This window comes from Orbicella faveolata, unplaced genomic scaffold, assembly GCF_042242905.1.
Source record: "Orbicella faveolata isolate gen_17 unplaced genomic scaffold, um_ofav_v1 contig_47, whole genome shotgun sequence".
NCBI classification, from domain to species: Eukaryota; Metazoa; Cnidaria; class Anthozoa; order Scleractinia; family Merulinidae; genus Orbicella; species Orbicella faveolata.
In genome coordinates, this window is record NW_028301577.1 from 4,135,415 (window position 1) to 4,152,137 (window position 16,723).

Consider the following 16,723-nt stretch of genomic DNA (forward strand, 5'->3'; position numbering starts at 1 on the left):
AGATTAAAATGGCGGCTTGTAACTCGCGCAGCTCGGTGTTCTTTTTCTTAGGAGTAATTTTCTTGCTTGTTGTTTGTTTATCCTTCCAAGTAGATGGTAAGTATAATGAATGGTACCTCTTTGTCTTTATCGCCTGTATAATATAATTTTTTGGAACTTTCAAGGAATAAAACTCGTGCAGTGTTCGCGGCAATTTGTAGCTCACGTGTATTAAACAGCTCAGCGTTTACGTTCTTTTCCTCGATTATGTTTTCCCTTCTTAATTTTAGAAGGTCACTTTAGGTTAGACAAACTAAGAACTCTGGACTTTTACATACTTCAATGTTAGTTTACCATATTTACCCCAAGTTGATTCTGAATTTCTGAAGGCGGAAAAACGTAAACTTGTATCACTCACACATCCTGTTCGCTCCTAAGAGTGGAACAGAAGACTACACGCATGTGCACTGGTACTTTTTTCTCCGCTAAAATGTACTATTAGTCCCAGTTTAAGGGCTTGGCAAGGTTTTCTTCCAAACTTCAGAGTCTTTTCCTTAGCTGTCCAAGAACAGGTAGTGTCCGACAATAGGTACCAATAACTTAAGTGTAAATTGTACCCGGAAAATGATTTAACAGCTTGGGTTTGAGGACTGTTTAGAGTCACTAAGAAACAGACAACTGAATCATCTCTGAAACTAATCAGCAAAACTTTTTTTCCATAGCACAATCTTCAAAAAATGTTAAAGAGCCTAGTTGGCAGGACAAGTTAATAGACTGGTGGATGTCTGTAAGGGTGCAAGGTGCAACTCTTGTCCTTGGAGGTTTGGGCTTGTCATGGCTGATTATCAGGCTTAGAGGAAAAGACAAGTACAGGACTGAGTATGTGCAACAGAAAAAATCCGAAGAGGTAATTAAAAATTTTTATTGTTGTCATATCTTTATACCATGCTATAGGAAATACAGCCAATCAGAATACAGGAAAGTTATTGTATATTAGACTTTAGAAAACAGTCCTAAGAAAATATGCACGCTGACTGGTTAAAAATCGTGTTTCTATAACTCGATAGAAACACAGAACTAGCGCAAGCTGTTGACGTAATGCTGGCCTGAGCAAAGAGAATTTACATTTTGATAATCAAAGTTAACAAGTTGTTTTTCTTTTTTCACGGTGGTGTTTTCTTAAAAAAATAGAAAACATGTTCTCCATGTTTCTATCGAGTTATAGAAACACTTGTGAAAGTTTGGGAGAACTTGAAAAAGCTGTGGAAACACTCACCTGCGGCTCGTGTTCCCATAGCATTTCTTGTTCTCCCAAACTTCCACTCGTGTTTCTAAAACTTGATAGAAACACACCACCTGTTTTCTACTTCTTAAGTATTACATCCAACCTTCCCATCATACACCACGTGTATGTCGCATTGATTGTGTTGGCCCCTTTATTTTCTATGGCATGGTTTAAAATAGTTATACAATGCTCTCTTGTGGTATACCATGGAATTTCCCATTCTTCACGTGTATTTTCTTGGTATACACAGTCACCTAAAGGCTTGTGTGTATACCAAGAAAATTCCAGGATATTCCATTTAATTATCTATTAAATATTTTCATTCGCGCACGATTGGTCTAAACGCGTCATGTGACTGAATATACCCCAGCTAAGACTGGGAAATATCTGATTGATATTCCCCAATCTTCAAAACTGACTTCAAGGATTCAAATCTCACATTAAAATTAATGTCGGGATGGCAGAACGGTTTACTTTTGCAATAGAAGAAGAGATAAACTTGCTGGTTGATAAAGTGGTACCAGAAAACACCAAAATTCCACTTCATACGCTGTTAATGTTTTTGACGGTAAGCTGTTTGTAAACGCGTAGTCTAATTTGTTATTTTTGATACAATATTGAAATACACAAGCTCATTGTGAGATTTTTGCTTGGTTTCACCCAAGGTTCACTCTGTTCAACAGCCCTTGAATTAAAAATATGACAAAAAACACATGCTAAAAGACAAAAAGTTATTAGCCACTCTCATTCTAGAGTATTTATAATTTTCTTTCAGCCTGGTGAAAAGAAAAAGCAGTTAACAAGCCATTAAACAAGTTTACAAAAGAAGAGTTTGTAAATATTTTGCATAGTTTTTACGTCAAAGCTCGCTCCCACAATGGCAAATATTAATGGCAAATATTACAGTCGTAATTCAATGAGAACAATTTGAGCTGGCCTGGATAGGTATTTAAGTAAAGAAAACATAAACTGCAGTATTATTACTACAGAGTTCAAGCCTGCAAATGATACTCTCAATGCTCACCTGGTTGAGCTCGCTTGTGAAGGAAAAATTTCATCCACTAAACACAAACCAGCGTTGATACCTCAAGATGTCGCAATTCTCTACGAAAGGAAGCAGCTTGGACTAGAAACACCAGAAAGGTTACTGCAAATAGCCTGGTTTAACATCATGCTCCACTTTGGAAAATGCCGGCGAGAAACATGAATGAGATGACGACTGAAGATATTCAAATCCACAGTTCTAGCTGTGGCCTTGAGTGCATAACACTTGCTGAAAGAGCCATGGAAAACCACCAAGGGGGCCTCCATAGCAGCAAAAATAAAGCTGCAGCTGCCATGTCAGAGATGCTGGGCAATCCTCACTGTCCTGTGTTAGCTGTGAAGACCTACTTGTTGAAGTGAAATAAGCAATGTAAAGCTCTTTGGCAGAAACCAAAAAATCACAAAGCAATGAAATTCAACCCTGCAGATGATGTCTGGTACTGCAATGCACCACCTGGGAAACACAGGTTGCAGGACCTTTTTTCTCAGATGTCCAAGAAAGAAGGATTGGCTACTTCACATTGGCTACTTCCAATTGTTTGCAAGCCACCTCTGTGATGATCTTGAAGGCATCTGGGCTTGGAAATGCCAGAGTGAAGTCGGTGACCAGCCATAAGAGTGACTCAGCCGTTGAAAGCTACCACAAATGTCCTACCCTCAAGCAGCATGTTCAATCGTCAGCGATTGCAAGCAACTTTGTTTCTGGCTCCACTCAGTATCAGGTTAGGAAAGAAAGAGCTCTGATGGAAATCCAGCAAAACCAACTTGTGGAGGAATCCAGATTTCAAGTGCAGGCTGCTTTGAATTCTTCACAGGTTGCCAGCACATCATACATCAACCATGTGGAGCATTCTGTTATTCCCAGTAGGCAATCATTTTCGGCTGGTCAATTTCACAATTATTGTATTTTCAAGATACAGTACTGCTTCAATTGAACACAACATGAAAGGAATAGAACCGTAAAGTGCTGGCTGTTTCGTTCATGGTGGTTAACGCATTTCACAGAAAGAAATGAAATCCTTAACAATTTTTGTGCTTTGATCTTGTTCTCAAAAGAAAGAGTTAGACTGTAACCATATCTGCAACTTGTATCTTACCTTAATTGCCTTTCATTAAAAAAGTCTGTTTTCCTTTCACTGAAATGTTGTACTTTTTCGTTAAGCATATTCTTTTCACTGAAGCGAAGTCTGTTCGAAAGTCTTGAATTGAATGTTGAAAGAGGTGGGGATTTTGGAAGCCAATTGACAAAGTTTGACCTGATTGACCTATTTGGGAGAGACTAGCAGATCTTGTGTGTTGCAAAAAATATTTGAAGGATAATAAACACAATAGCTTCCATTTGACTTGAAAAATATGCTCAGATATTTGTCCTTGGTCATAACCTGTTCCTTGAACCTCTCAGTTTTCCTTGAGCTTTGCTCTCGGAAAACTGTTCACTCCTTGGAACAGATAATGTCCACGGACAAATTTCTAAGCATATTTTCATGCCTGATGGAAGCTATTGTTAATATATACCACTCAAAAGTGTTGCATGACTAAAGTATATCCCTTTTATCCATGCTATCTATAGGTGTACAATGTACTTACTTACATTCACTTAATAGACAGGATTTTGAGTCAGAACAAAAAAAAGCATGTTGCTTGGGTGAATTATACTTACAATAGTAATTTTTACCTGCCATAGAACTCACCGTGCAGTTCCCTTTAAGTTATTAATTCAATACCTGTTGTTAAGTAGGGTAGTTTATTTTGGTAACACAGTTCAACCCCTATTAAATAGCAACCTAAGGGAAATGGATAGTGGCTGCTCAGAAGGGGTTTGTTGCTTAAAAACAATAGAATAGCCCTCATTGGGACTTTGATTACTGGTCACCTAGTAGGTGGCTGCTTAATAGAGGTTGGACTGTATTATATTTTAGTAGCAGTGGCAGATCTATGGGAGGGATCCCTCTTATTTTGGGTAAAAAAAGAAATCCCAGAAGAAAGAGAACCTGGCAGGGCAAGCAAAACAAAACTGCCCCCCCCCCCCCCCCCTTTAGCTCAAGGTCTGGATCCGCCACTGAGTAGGTATTGTCTTTGGAAAGCCCCTTTTTGGAAAGTCAATTACTCTAAGGATGTGTGTACTGTATGGACGGACGGACGGACGGACGGAAATATCTCCACAACTCCATGACATCCACAATGCCAAAATAGAATTTTCCTGAATAAAGGAAACAAAACAGGTATATTAAATAATAAAACAAGAAGGATCCAGGATTGTTAAGAGTGGACAAGACTGGGATTACAGATTATCATAATGAATGTGAAAAGTGTATGCTACATGTATTTGAGTGTTTGTCAACTTTTGACTTGCTTTGCATAGTCTTTACTTGATTGAACCAAATTGTTGGTAAACGACTGATTTTTGTGCACCTGGTGTAGCTGCACCAAAACTAAGAATATGCCTGTCAGTCAGGAGAATTGTTTGTAGGAAAACATGATTTATTATAATTTGTAAGTTTGTCAGAAAATGAATGCCTTGAAAGGATCACATGTTTTTAATAGGGAAATAGAGCTATGAAGGCCTCACCATCTCTTCTGGATTCTGAGACCAATAGCAGAGGAACAGCCAGGTCAGAGAGAATCAAGATATTCTTTGGAACACAAACAGGAAAGGCAAAGGTACTGAACTGCATGCTAATTTTCTGTTTTTTTTGTACTTGTATGATATTTGAGATTGCTCCCTGACAATGGTAAAGAATTACTGTTCCCTTCATCTAGCAAACACCATGTTGCGTGACTAGGTCATCGTCATTGTGTATACGCACGCACGAGCAATACCACTACCCATGATAACCATGAGAAAATCGATTCATGGGTTTCCTCTTTTTCCTATATGTGTATCCTGCTCCACTTGGTGGCCCTTTGGGCCGCTGAAGCTCCGCTTGTAATTTGTTTTGAGGTTGATGTTACTTTTTCTGGGTTGTATTAGACTTTCTTTAAGTGCCTTCTGATATTGCGTGCATTTTTCGTGTCTTCACTGTTATTACTTTTTCCACTCAAAACAAGTCTTACGGGTTGACTGGTGGGACGATTAGGATTTAGACTGTCCTCAGTCCTTTATATAAGTAATGAAGTCTACTGAAATTTATGCAAGTCATTACACTGACCAGCACTCTCTATCAAAACAGATTGAGATTGCCATAATCTGTGGCCAATTTTTTTAAAATTTTGTGTTTGTGCAGAGTTTAGCTAAAGATATGAAATCCAAAGCACAAAGCCTGGGGTTGACGAGTGAGGTGGTGGATTTAAAGAATTATGAACCAGAGGACAGTCTTTCTGAGGAGGTAAGGATGTATTTTCTGAATTTGTTGTCTGTAGTATTTTTGTTTATGTGCGAGAAACTTACTCTAAGTATCAACAAACAACAAATTTACTGTGTGATAAGTTAAGAGGTTTGTAAGCTGTAAGTTCTTGATGTCAGATCAGATTCTTTACCATTACTTACTGCATGTCTACGTGTGTGATTTTCTAATCTACAGGTTGATACTTGTGTGTTTATAATCAGCACCTATGTGGATGGAAAGCCTCCAGAAAGTGCTGAGTGGTTTTGTAAATGGCTAGAGGAGGCCTCAAATGATTTCCGTGTGCAGAAATCTCTCCTCAGTGGTTTGGACTATGCAGTGTTTGGTCTTGGTAATTCTCTCTACCAGGAAAGATTTAACATGGTTAGTAATCCAACATATTAGCTTTCATGTCATTCAACAATTATTGTGCTTGGATAAACAGAGACTGAAGTTGATTGTTGAAGTAGGTTTAAACAAACATGATTGTGCTGCAGGTTGGAAAGAATGTTGACAAGTGGCTGGGGTTGCTCAGTGCAAGACAAGTCTTTCCTTTTGGATTGGGAGATGAAAATGTAGCAAACAGCAAACATGGAGGTAAGAGGATATTGTTAATGGAACATTTGGGGGCCATTACTGATGAGCATGGAATGATATATGATTGCAACTTAACGATAACAGCAACCAACAACAAGAGAATTGAGTTGCAGAGTATTTTTTGAAAAGTCTTGCATTTTGATTTTAATTGTGAATTGTTGGGCTCTTTGTAGGCACCGAGGAAGACTTCAAATTTTGGAGTTCAGACTTCCTATTGCATTTTAAAAAGGAAAGAGGGAACTCAAAGGAGACTGCGTGCCACTGTGCCACTGAATCAAAATCTGGTGGCAATGCCTGCCTCCATAGCCAAGAAGATTTTAAGCAGAATGATATTCAAGATGATGAGGTACTGAGCCATGCACAATGTCTAGCAAGCCACTGAAAGTAACATACCATAAACTCATTTTGGACACTGATATTGAAAATAATTCGCCCTGATATAGGCTTCCAGTCACAGGTTTAGCTGGTATTAATTTCTTCCTGTTAGAAGCCCGTAGCTTATGTATAACTTGTGTTGCTTGTATACTAGTTATTTTAATTTTTATATTCATGTTCAGAGAATTTTGACGTCATTAGATGACTGTTGAGCTACTTCCTAGTGTGTTACATGTATGTGTGCATGTAATTTTCCGCTATGCAGGGTATAATAAATCTACAGGTCTAGAAGTTGTTACTCCCTTCCAGTGTAAGCCTTGGAACCATTAAATGTGAAATGCTAGCTAGCTCCCTTCTGGCATTATTATAGTAACAAACATTTTTACTTTACTTTCACAAATATATTGTGTGTTTAGTCAGTTACAAGTTGATGAAGTTTACCATTCTCCTTTTGCTAAAGACTTTGTATGAAACCACTAGTGAAGAAGATGATGATGGAGGAGATGATGAAAGAGAAAACAAGTCTGGCTTGTTAGACTTGGAAGATTTAGGACCTATGATGAACACAATGAAACAAGCAAAGGTAAAAGAAATTGTACGCCAGAAATATAGCTCAAGCTTGCATTGCAGAATAGAAATTTACATGTCATAAAACATCCTAATTACATCCATGTAGATCACTGCTATGTATTACTAGAATATTTGTAATATTTACCTCTGAGGAGGCAGTAGATAACCAAATTAGTGAAGAGTATAACTAAAGAGGGAGAACTTAAAGTGAATAAAAAAAGGTGTCACTGTGGCTATATGAACAATGTCTCATTAAGTGACGGCAGTTTTATTGGTCACCAGCTCCTGTTGTAACCCTGTGTATGTGGAATGAATTTAAAAGTACACAGTGCAAACTAGAATTGGCACATTAGCATGATCATTGCTAGTTGTACTTTATGTGTACGTACACATTTTGCAAAAACATTGTTTACAAATTTTATGGCATTTTACAAGCTTGCACATTGTACCCTTTTTTTTCCTAATTCCTGCACCTACTTGTAGGAAGAAAGAGAAGCTTCGCAGTTAAAGGGTCCAAAGAGAAGTGTAGGTATGTTACAGTGTGTTTTTGTCTCATATTGGTTAAGATTGGAATACTGTAGATGCATTTCTAAAACACTATGCTGGTTTTCTAATATTATTTTATCACATCTGCACAATGATGTTACTGAGTAGAGTGAGTGATGATTTTTTTTGAAGGTAAAAAGAAAAAAGTGCAGACAGAACCTAAAGAGATGATTACACCAGCATTAGAGAAAGCGCTAACAAAGCAAGGTATTTACTTGTAAAAATCTACTGATCACTATTGTAAGTTGTTAAAGGTTTGATGGGGTTCTCCAGGATTGTTTACCCTTGAAATGAAATTTTTCAGGCAAAACACAGTGAAATACTACCTCAACAGATTTCTAGAATTTGTAAATTCCTTGAGATAAACCAGTTTTAAAATATGATTACTTGGAATATTGAAGTGGAATAAGTGAAAATTGTCATTAGTTTTTTCTAACAATCCTTTTTTTCCATTTATGGTACTCATAAGCCTTTATGTCCTTGCAACTGCTCAGTCCAGTTACAGACATTCCGTGTACAGGATGTTACATTTTCTTAATTGACTGATTATTTTTCTGTTACGAACTTTTTCAGAAACTATTTCTTTTGATGTAACTGTCTGTTCACTAGTAATATTTTAAATCTTCGATTTTTTTTGCTAGGTTATCGTTTGATTGGCAGTCATTCTGGAGTGAAACTTTGCAGATGGACAAAGGTATCTAAAATTGGATCTTTACTGATGGTAAATTACATTTATCCTAGCAAAATATTAACATTAGATTCAAGAAAAGGATAATGGATACATGTACATAGCATACTGCAAACCCGTATGTGAAGTTTTGAGAACTGAAAAAACTTGTTGGAATCTGAACTTTATCGGAAAAAAAAAATGGACAGGTTTTCAACAGGAAACAAGAAATAAGAATTTTGGTTATCTTACAAAGAATAATAAAAAATACATGTAAAATTAGTTTGTTCAAACTATGTGCATTGTTATTTAGGGCATATCACTGTTTTGTTTTCTGATAGTGTTAGACCTTTTTGTTTACAGTCAATGTTAAGAGGTCGTGGTGGGTGCTACAAACATACCTTCTATGGTATAGAGAGTCATCGCTGTATGGAGACCACGCCCAGCTTAGCTTGTGCCAATAAATGTGTATTTTGTTGGCGGTAAGCACAATTTAGTTCTTAGGTTTGGCAAGTGGAAATCACCCTTAAATTCACTGACAGTACAAGCAAGTCACTGAGAATTCACTCGTAGCTATAGGCCAGTTCACACAACACCCACATCATCGGCAACAGCAACTAGAAGACTAGCTGTCTTATTGTAAAATGTAATGTAGTGTGATGGGAACTACACTGCTAAACATTTGTCAAGAAATGTGCCACATTATGTCTTTGTGCAGTTCTTATTGGTAGTATCATGTTTTTGTCTTAAACTGCTAGGCTTTAACCGACAATAGAATACTCTAAAAGAGGTAAAAAACGTTCCCTGGTAAAATTGTTTAAAGTTGTGAGCTTTCAACAGCCAGTCTGCTGTCTTTGACGGACAAAAATGAAATGACTAACTGTCTTGTCTGTGGAGGCCCATAGACAACCACAAGAAAACCTCTTTATTCTCGTGAGAGTAATATTCTTTTTCTTATGAGGTGAATTCTATGTTATCTATATTTTAGGCATCACACAAATCCTGTTGGAACAGAGTGGAAGTGGAAGACGGACGATCCAGACACCATTGTTAATGGGGCCATGGAGAATCACCGCAATATGATTAAACAGTTTAGAGGTAAGTTACATGAATAAAACAAAAAGTAGAATTCAACTTATGTAAACTAACAGGAAATGAACTAAAGGATTGGGTGACAAAGCTACATGTAAATGAGCTGCTGCTGAACATTCTCCAATTTTCTCTCATCTTGTTTGTCTGACTGCTACCTTTTTTGTTCATTTGTTCAGGGGTTCCTGGTGTCAAACCAGAGCGATTCGAAGAAGGAATGAAAATAAGACATTGTGCACTGTCACTTGTAGGTATGATGTTTAAGGTAGCTTTGTACTGGTTAAACGACAGATAAATTTAAATTTAGAACTAGATACATGTAATTCATATTCAGTTACTTTTAGTGCTTTTAATTTGCAAATGTTCAAGAAAGGAAACCTATGCAAACTTGAAAATGAATTCTTCAGATTTTCCTGTGTGTCCTGGCACGTTTCAATCCTTCAAAACTAGTTTTCAGGCTTGCCCTTGCACGAGCTGTAACTTTGATGTCCTAGCCCAAACGTCATTCTCACTAGCCTCCAAAATTTGATCTCTTACAGTACTTTGAGTTCCTCAAACATTTTCCGAGCTCTGGCTATCGGATATGACTTTTCTTTGCATGCTGCCTTATCCTTGCTTTCTTTATGAGTTCCCATTATTGTGGAATACTGCTCCAAAAGACTAAACCATCACTTTTGGAATTGCTGTAGGGGCACCCAACGGATCCTTTCGGTAAATTATCTGTTCGGAAGGCCTTTAATCCCCTCTGATTTTCTGAAGAGAATTGTCGCCTCGAACTTTCGTGGTATGAGAAATTCAATGTCTGTTGTTTTCGGATTGTTAAAAATGTCGTTTTGGGTACCGAAAAAAGGTCAGCTATCATTTTCGGAAAGGTGATAAGACCTAAGGTTTTCGGGGAATGGACAAAAAAGCCCTAATAAATTCGAGAATACTCAAGTTTCCCTAGAATAACCGAACAGATAAAATTTTTTTGGCACAACCTAAAATTAACCTACAGAGCTTTAAAAGTACTCCAGATGGCCTAAAACAGCGGTAAAAAACATTTGAGAGAAAACAGTTGTTGGGTGCCCCTGTTGCTGTAGAGTATGTGGATATTTTAAGTATTGTTCCTGAAAAGCCCCATTGGGGGGGTTCAATAAAGTATTCATTCATTCATTCATTCATTCATTCATTCATTCATTCATTCATTCATTCATTCATTCATTCATTCATTCATTCATTCATTCATTCATTCATTCATTCATTCATTCATTCATTCATTCATTCATTCATTCATTCATTCATTCATTCATTCATTCATTCATTCATTCATTCATTCATTCATTCATTCATTCATTCATATTGCTAGATGGCAACAGGTTTTAAGCCTATTGTGGATCGTTTTTTTGATCGTTTCTTTTGTAATAGGTGAACCGATAATGTACCCAAGAATAAATGAACTGATCAGGATTCTTCATGGGCATGACATTTCCACTTTTCTTGTCACTAATGCCCAGTTTCCAGATGCTATCAGGTAGATACTTTAAGCGTTGCTTTTTTTTGTTTTTGTAAGATTCTTGTAGTCATCAATTTTGGCAGTCTAGTTGAAATGTTCCACTAAGATGGCTCTATATACATTGCCTTCATTTTCCCATGTAGAAACCTCATTCCAGTGACACAGTTGTATGTGAGCGTGGATGCGAGTACAAAAGACAGCCTCAAGAAGATTGATCGACCATTGTTCAGAGATTTTTGGCCTCGGTTCCTGGATAGTCTCAAAGCTTTATCGGAGAAGGTTTGAGTTTTACATGACTATGTTCTTGTTAAAGGTGTTTATATTGGGGGCTCCAAACTTTCAGACTGGATGCCAAAGGTTGTTAGCTGAGACATCTCTCCTTCTAACTTGTCGTAGGGGTACCACCAACTTACGTTAGTCAGGTTGGAAGGCTGTGAGTTGCAAAACTAAATCAGTAAGCCTTTCAAGTGTTCCAGTTAGGTTAGCAAAGATATACTGACAAGGGCCTTGTTTGTTGTGCCATGTGAAGAGCACAGTTGAGGAACATGAGTGAAGATGATGAAGTACTAATCCAACCCCTTGCTGTTGCACCCGGAGTGGCGAGGTACACTCAGCTAACATGGTGAACAATGTCTCATTGCACATCTTGTATTATTTTAGGGTCAAAGAACTGTGTATCGTCTCACATTAGTAAAGTCATGGAACAGTGAAGAACTCCAAAACTATGCCGACTTGGTTTCCATTGGCCGACCAGACTTCATTGAAGTAAAGGTACTATAACTTTACTTTGTTTCCCAAAGAATACTCTTACGCAGATGTGACAGTTTTGTTTTGGAGTTTTCCCAGCAGGTTTGTGAAACTGACGTGTTTAAGCGTTACCCTTTATCAGAACTCTTCGCTCTGATGGAGGGCTAATTCTTGAACGTCCTCTTCTGAAACTTACTATGGCGGCTACATGTTACATTTATCAACTGATTAGGTAATAAATCGAGCCCCTGAATAATTTTGCAGATAGTAAACTTAAGCGATGAGAGGCAATTGCGCTGTAATTAATTGGTGCTTTATGAATTGTAAAATGTGCTAATGATCCAGGTTTCTCTCTTCCTTTCTCCTCAGGGTGTGACATATTGTGGAGAATCTAAAGCATCAACTTTGACAATGGAGAACGTACCGTGGCACGAAGAGGTATCAATTTTCCTTACTTACTCCCATATACATGTATTAGTTTTAATGTGAGTTGTGAGAATTTGTTTGTACATCAAAACAATAACTCGTGGTAATTATTTTCTTTATTCTCATCATCTGTTTTCTTGACAATGTATTGGCCTCCTTAGGTTATTGGCTTTGTTCAGAAGCTCACCGACTTGTTGCCTGATTACGAGATTGCATGTGAACATGAACATTCTAACTGTCTTCTCATTGCTCACAAGAAGGTAAGGAATTTGTTTTCTCCTAATATTAAAGTTTATCGTTTGCGTTTGTGTAACGATGTTTTCATGCGAGATGTAGATCCTGGCATTTTCACTGTTTATTGCTTGTCTTCATCGGGTGATGAGGTTGTGCGGTACCATTGATATCACAAAGGTGGGCTGTGATTGGTGCATTTCAATGTTCCATTGTTCCAGCATGAGGTTGTTACTGCTGTTGTACCATTTTCCTGTAGTGGTGTTTTTGACCGCGGCAACCACGCTTCGAAGATCTCGATTCCACTATTCCTGTTAAAGAGTGTTATGTGGATAGCTTCCTTGACCAGACTTGTGAAACAGTGAGGGTCTCCATCGATAAACAAGTAGTCTACCACTAGAGCTTATGTCCAGCCTTTGGTCAGTGCTTTGACCTGGACCCCTTGATCGGGTGGGTGTCCAACGTCCTTCCATTAGGCCACTGTAGGCTTGATTGCCAGCCGTTATTCGGGATTCGGAAAGGAGCCCGAGCTCCCGAAGGCACCTCTCGGGGAGGAACGTAGATCGAACCCGTGAGAGCGGCGGAAATCGAGCCTAGCCACTTTAGTTTGTTTTGTAGCTTACTGTATTGAAATTACTTGCAGTTTAAGAAAGACGATGGATGGTACACATGGATTGATTATCCCAAATTCCATCAGCGTGTAAGTCCTTAATGTATACACCTTGTAGTAAATGGAAAATCCTTTATAATTAAAAAGGATTCTAGTACCTTTTATAAAAGGAAAACAGGTTAGAAATGTCTTAAAAGGAATTGCCAAATTCTTCTGGTATGTGTTACTTGATTGATGTAAAGAACTCAGTAACGATGACCTACGAGATTGAAGAAATAATGCTACTATGTTGGTCAAGAAGCAGGTAAGGTACATGTAGATGAACTGTGGTGTCGAGTCTTGTAGCAGTCGGATGTGGCGCATTGCACAGAATCTGGAATCTCCTGCCTGCAGATCGGTGTCATTATTAGTTGCATGCTGCATATCTGCATCAGTTGTTACTGTGCCTTCCTTGGAATGCATTAATGGTTGTGCTTGAAACTCCAATTCTGTAACTAACGTAGGGAGTCTGAAATACCTTCATAGCCAGATAGCATCTGCATTTGTTATCACCATCAACATATTTTCTTTTCTATTCTGTCTGTAGATGTGCAGTTATGAAGAGAGCAGTGGAACAGAAAACTTTACTGCACTAGACTACATGGCCAAAACACCAAATTGGGCCTTAATGGGACATGCGCAAAGGGGGTTTGATCCAGAGGAGACTCGCTGGCACCGCAAGAAGAAGAAGGACATCAGTGGATGTTAAATGATCAGATCAAATCGATATTTACAATCATTTGGAAAATAACTAGCAAAAGTCACACGTTTCTTTTGCAATCATAACTACGAAAACTGATAAAGCTTGCAATTTTCCTAAGCAAGGTTGCCAAGTAAGAGTGACAAATTTCTAAGGAGTGAAGTGAAGATGAATATATTCAGGCCTGTTCAGAAGTGTTCACACTATTCTGTAACTGGGAAAAGCCAGCACCAGCACCAGCACCCTTCACAGACGTGAGCAAAACCTTATCCTCGTGCTCACTTTATGCTTTATACACAACTTTTTTCAGCTGTATAGAGTGGCTGCGAATCTATGACAAGTTGTATCTGAATATCTCAGATGCAGGGCTGAACGTAAACTAAGGCGTAAGCTAGTTGAGCTTTTAACACAGTATCGTAAGGTTCGCTTTGAAGACTTGCTTGCGCCCACCAGATGCGCTCACATGTGGATCAGCGGGTTGCAGCTTATTCAACAGTCTCTCCAACTGGACAACCTGAAAATCCCTTGGGTTGTTGGCAAAATATTAAAAATGTGTATCGTACGTACTGGTATGCCAATTTCCGGTTCCGGTGAGTCAGCGAGTGTGAGTGTATTCCGCTAGTATAGACCTGAGGTTTGGATAAATTGCGTCGGTAGAAGCTCGTATATTATTCATTATTGTGCGCGTCAATAACAATTTTGCCCACAGAATTCCACATTTTGAGTCGAAATTGAGCGAAATTTGAAACCAATTGGAAACACAAAAGGTAATTGCTTCGAAATTTGAAAGCAAACATATACGCTTCAAACTAATGGAAAGTGCTGAGTGTAGTTCGTAATTGTTGCTTTTCGTTGCAAATTTTTAAATGAAAAGTGCTGTGTAAAGTAAGATTAAAAGTCTTAAAAGAGTGGCTTTGCTTACAGCTTGGCGACTCACTACGACAATGAACGATTGTCTATATTAAAGACAGACAGACAGAGACAGAAAACCAACCTTTATTTAAGCACGATTTAAATTAAAGTTCAGTCGCTTATGGGATCGAGCATAATAAATTAGAGTAAATTAGACTTCGTACATATGGCGTTTACTACAATTTATCGATATAAGATGTAGAGTTATTCGGTCTGGCTCCGGGGGGGGGGGTACTCCCTTAAATGGGCTATATAGGTATGTGCGGCCCCAAAGGGTATGATTTTTCAGCTGTTTTGGTCATAAATAGGGTATCAATTTTAGCTGATTTTAGCCATTTTGGTCATAAATAGGGTATGGGATTTGGCCGCACACCCCCACCCGATTTTTCTGGGAGTAGCCCCCCCCCCCCCAGGGAGTGTTGCCCACCGTTGGAATGCGCCGCCAATTTACGAGCAGAATCAGTATCCAAAACGGCAAGTTTTCAAAGCGAAAACTTGCCATATCCCAGTACATTAACTTTGAATATTAAACTCATATTTCAGTAGTCTCCCGTTTCCTGACTAGATTCAACTGTTCAACTCTTTTAACAAGAAAGTTGATTAGAGTCTTCTAGCGACGCGGAATAACAGCAGCAATAAGAATAACGCGCCAGTGTCCCATATTTCAGCCGATATTGCCTTTCAATCATGGTCCTATTGCACTAATTTTGACCAGATCTGCCAAACTTACCTGACGAAAATTCCACACTTGCCAATCACTGAAAGTTTTGATAGATTCCTTTTGTAGTGCGCTAGACGAAATAACTCCAATGCATGTCTTTTGAGACCCGGAGGACACGCGAAAAAACAACATCGTGAAATGTGATTCTACTAAAAAGCAACTTGCACTTAGAGCCACGAGAGCTGACTGATCTGCAAATTACTAAAGGCATGCATCGTCTCAAACGAGGTCGCATAAAGCCTTCTACATCCTGAATCAATTAAATTTCAAGAAAACCAGGCAATATGTATTCTGTGTAAGTTTATGTCTCTATTGGCCGCTGGAAAACCGAGTTTTGGAATCGTTCCCCACTAACAAACCATTTAGGCAAACTGCCTCGGTCTTAAAAGTCTTAAAGTTCGGGAAAAAGAAGGCTTAGAAAGCAAACAAGTCTCGATAAAGGAGAAAAAATCTGTAAGATCGACAGCAATAAGGGAAAGAGTTTATCCGAAACACCACCAACAACAAAAAACTAAAAACAAATTGGGAGCAAAAATCAGTCAATCAATTTAAGGAAAACATCAAAGAAGTTGGAAAAAAACAACAACAACAACAACAACAACAAAGAGGTTGAAAGAAATTATAACTAAATAAATCAATCGGCGTCCCTCGGGATTTTCTTCCCGGCCCGGGTTCGAATCGCGATCGGGGAGAGGTTATTCGACCCCCAAGCCGTTCGAGAATAACCCCTTTAATGACATATCGAGACTTGAACTTACGACCGCCAGATGCCAGACGGCGTTCTTCAATGAGTACAAAGGGTTTAGGGCTACCCCCCTTCCCCTCTCCACGGAGCTAGTGCATTTTGATCTGCGACTAATGTCGGTTGTTCTGATTAATAACTTAATAAGTTACTCACTGAGCGAGTTTTAAGCAATGGGAATTTCGCGTTCAATTATTTACCCGTTCGCTAGCGAACGCAGAAATGAACTAAAGGGGGTTCCTATTGCAGGCGTTCCTCCTCTCTCCCACGCCCCCTCCTTCTATCCTCGCTCTCACTCTCCCTCCTTTCCTCCCCTACGTACGCAGCTATTCACACGTAGGATTTTGAGGACAAGTCGCAGGGATATTGTCCCACGAATTCAAGCCAGTTTGAATTCGTGGGACAGGTCGCAAGGACCAAATTTCCTGTCGCTGCGACTAGATTTTTTGACAAAAATGGCTAATTCAAACGAATGGGACCTGTCCCTGCGATTTGTTGCAGGGAGTAGTTGCTAGTTGAAGGGAAGACAGGGAGCAGTCCCCTCCCCTGGTCCCCTCGCGATCCCTTATGACCCGACAGTCCTACGTTGCACACGAGAGTAGAGAGAGCCTGCGTCAAAGAAGAC

At 38.8% G+C, this 16,723-nt stretch overlaps 1 protein-coding gene and 1 pseudogene across 1 annotated transcript; both read left to right on the forward strand.

Moving 5' to 3' along the window:
* Positions 1-8: 8 nt before the first annotated feature.
* On the forward strand, positions 9-14,789 carry LOC110065502 (S-adenosyl-L-methionine-dependent tRNA 4-demethylwyosine synthase TYW1-like). The gene is made up of 21 exons (XM_089280515.1): positions 9-96; positions 702-886; positions 4,853-4,969; positions 5,533-5,634; positions 5,830-6,015; positions 6,129-6,228; positions 6,402-6,574; positions 7,064-7,186; positions 7,657-7,702; positions 7,852-7,926; positions 8,361-8,413; positions 8,750-8,868; positions 9,375-9,484; positions 9,655-9,726; positions 10,883-10,988; positions 11,114-11,249; positions 11,631-11,741; positions 12,087-12,155; positions 12,305-12,403; positions 13,018-13,074; positions 13,571-14,789. Exons 1-21 carry the CDS (start codon positions 9-11, stop codon positions 13,730-13,732), a joined length of 2,289 nt encoding a protein of 762 aa, XP_089136641.1. The 3' UTR covers positions 13,733-14,789.
* LOC149096827 (uncharacterized) lies at positions 1,611-3,444 on the forward strand (annotated as a pseudogene).
* Positions 14,790-16,723: the final 1,934 nt, after the last annotated feature.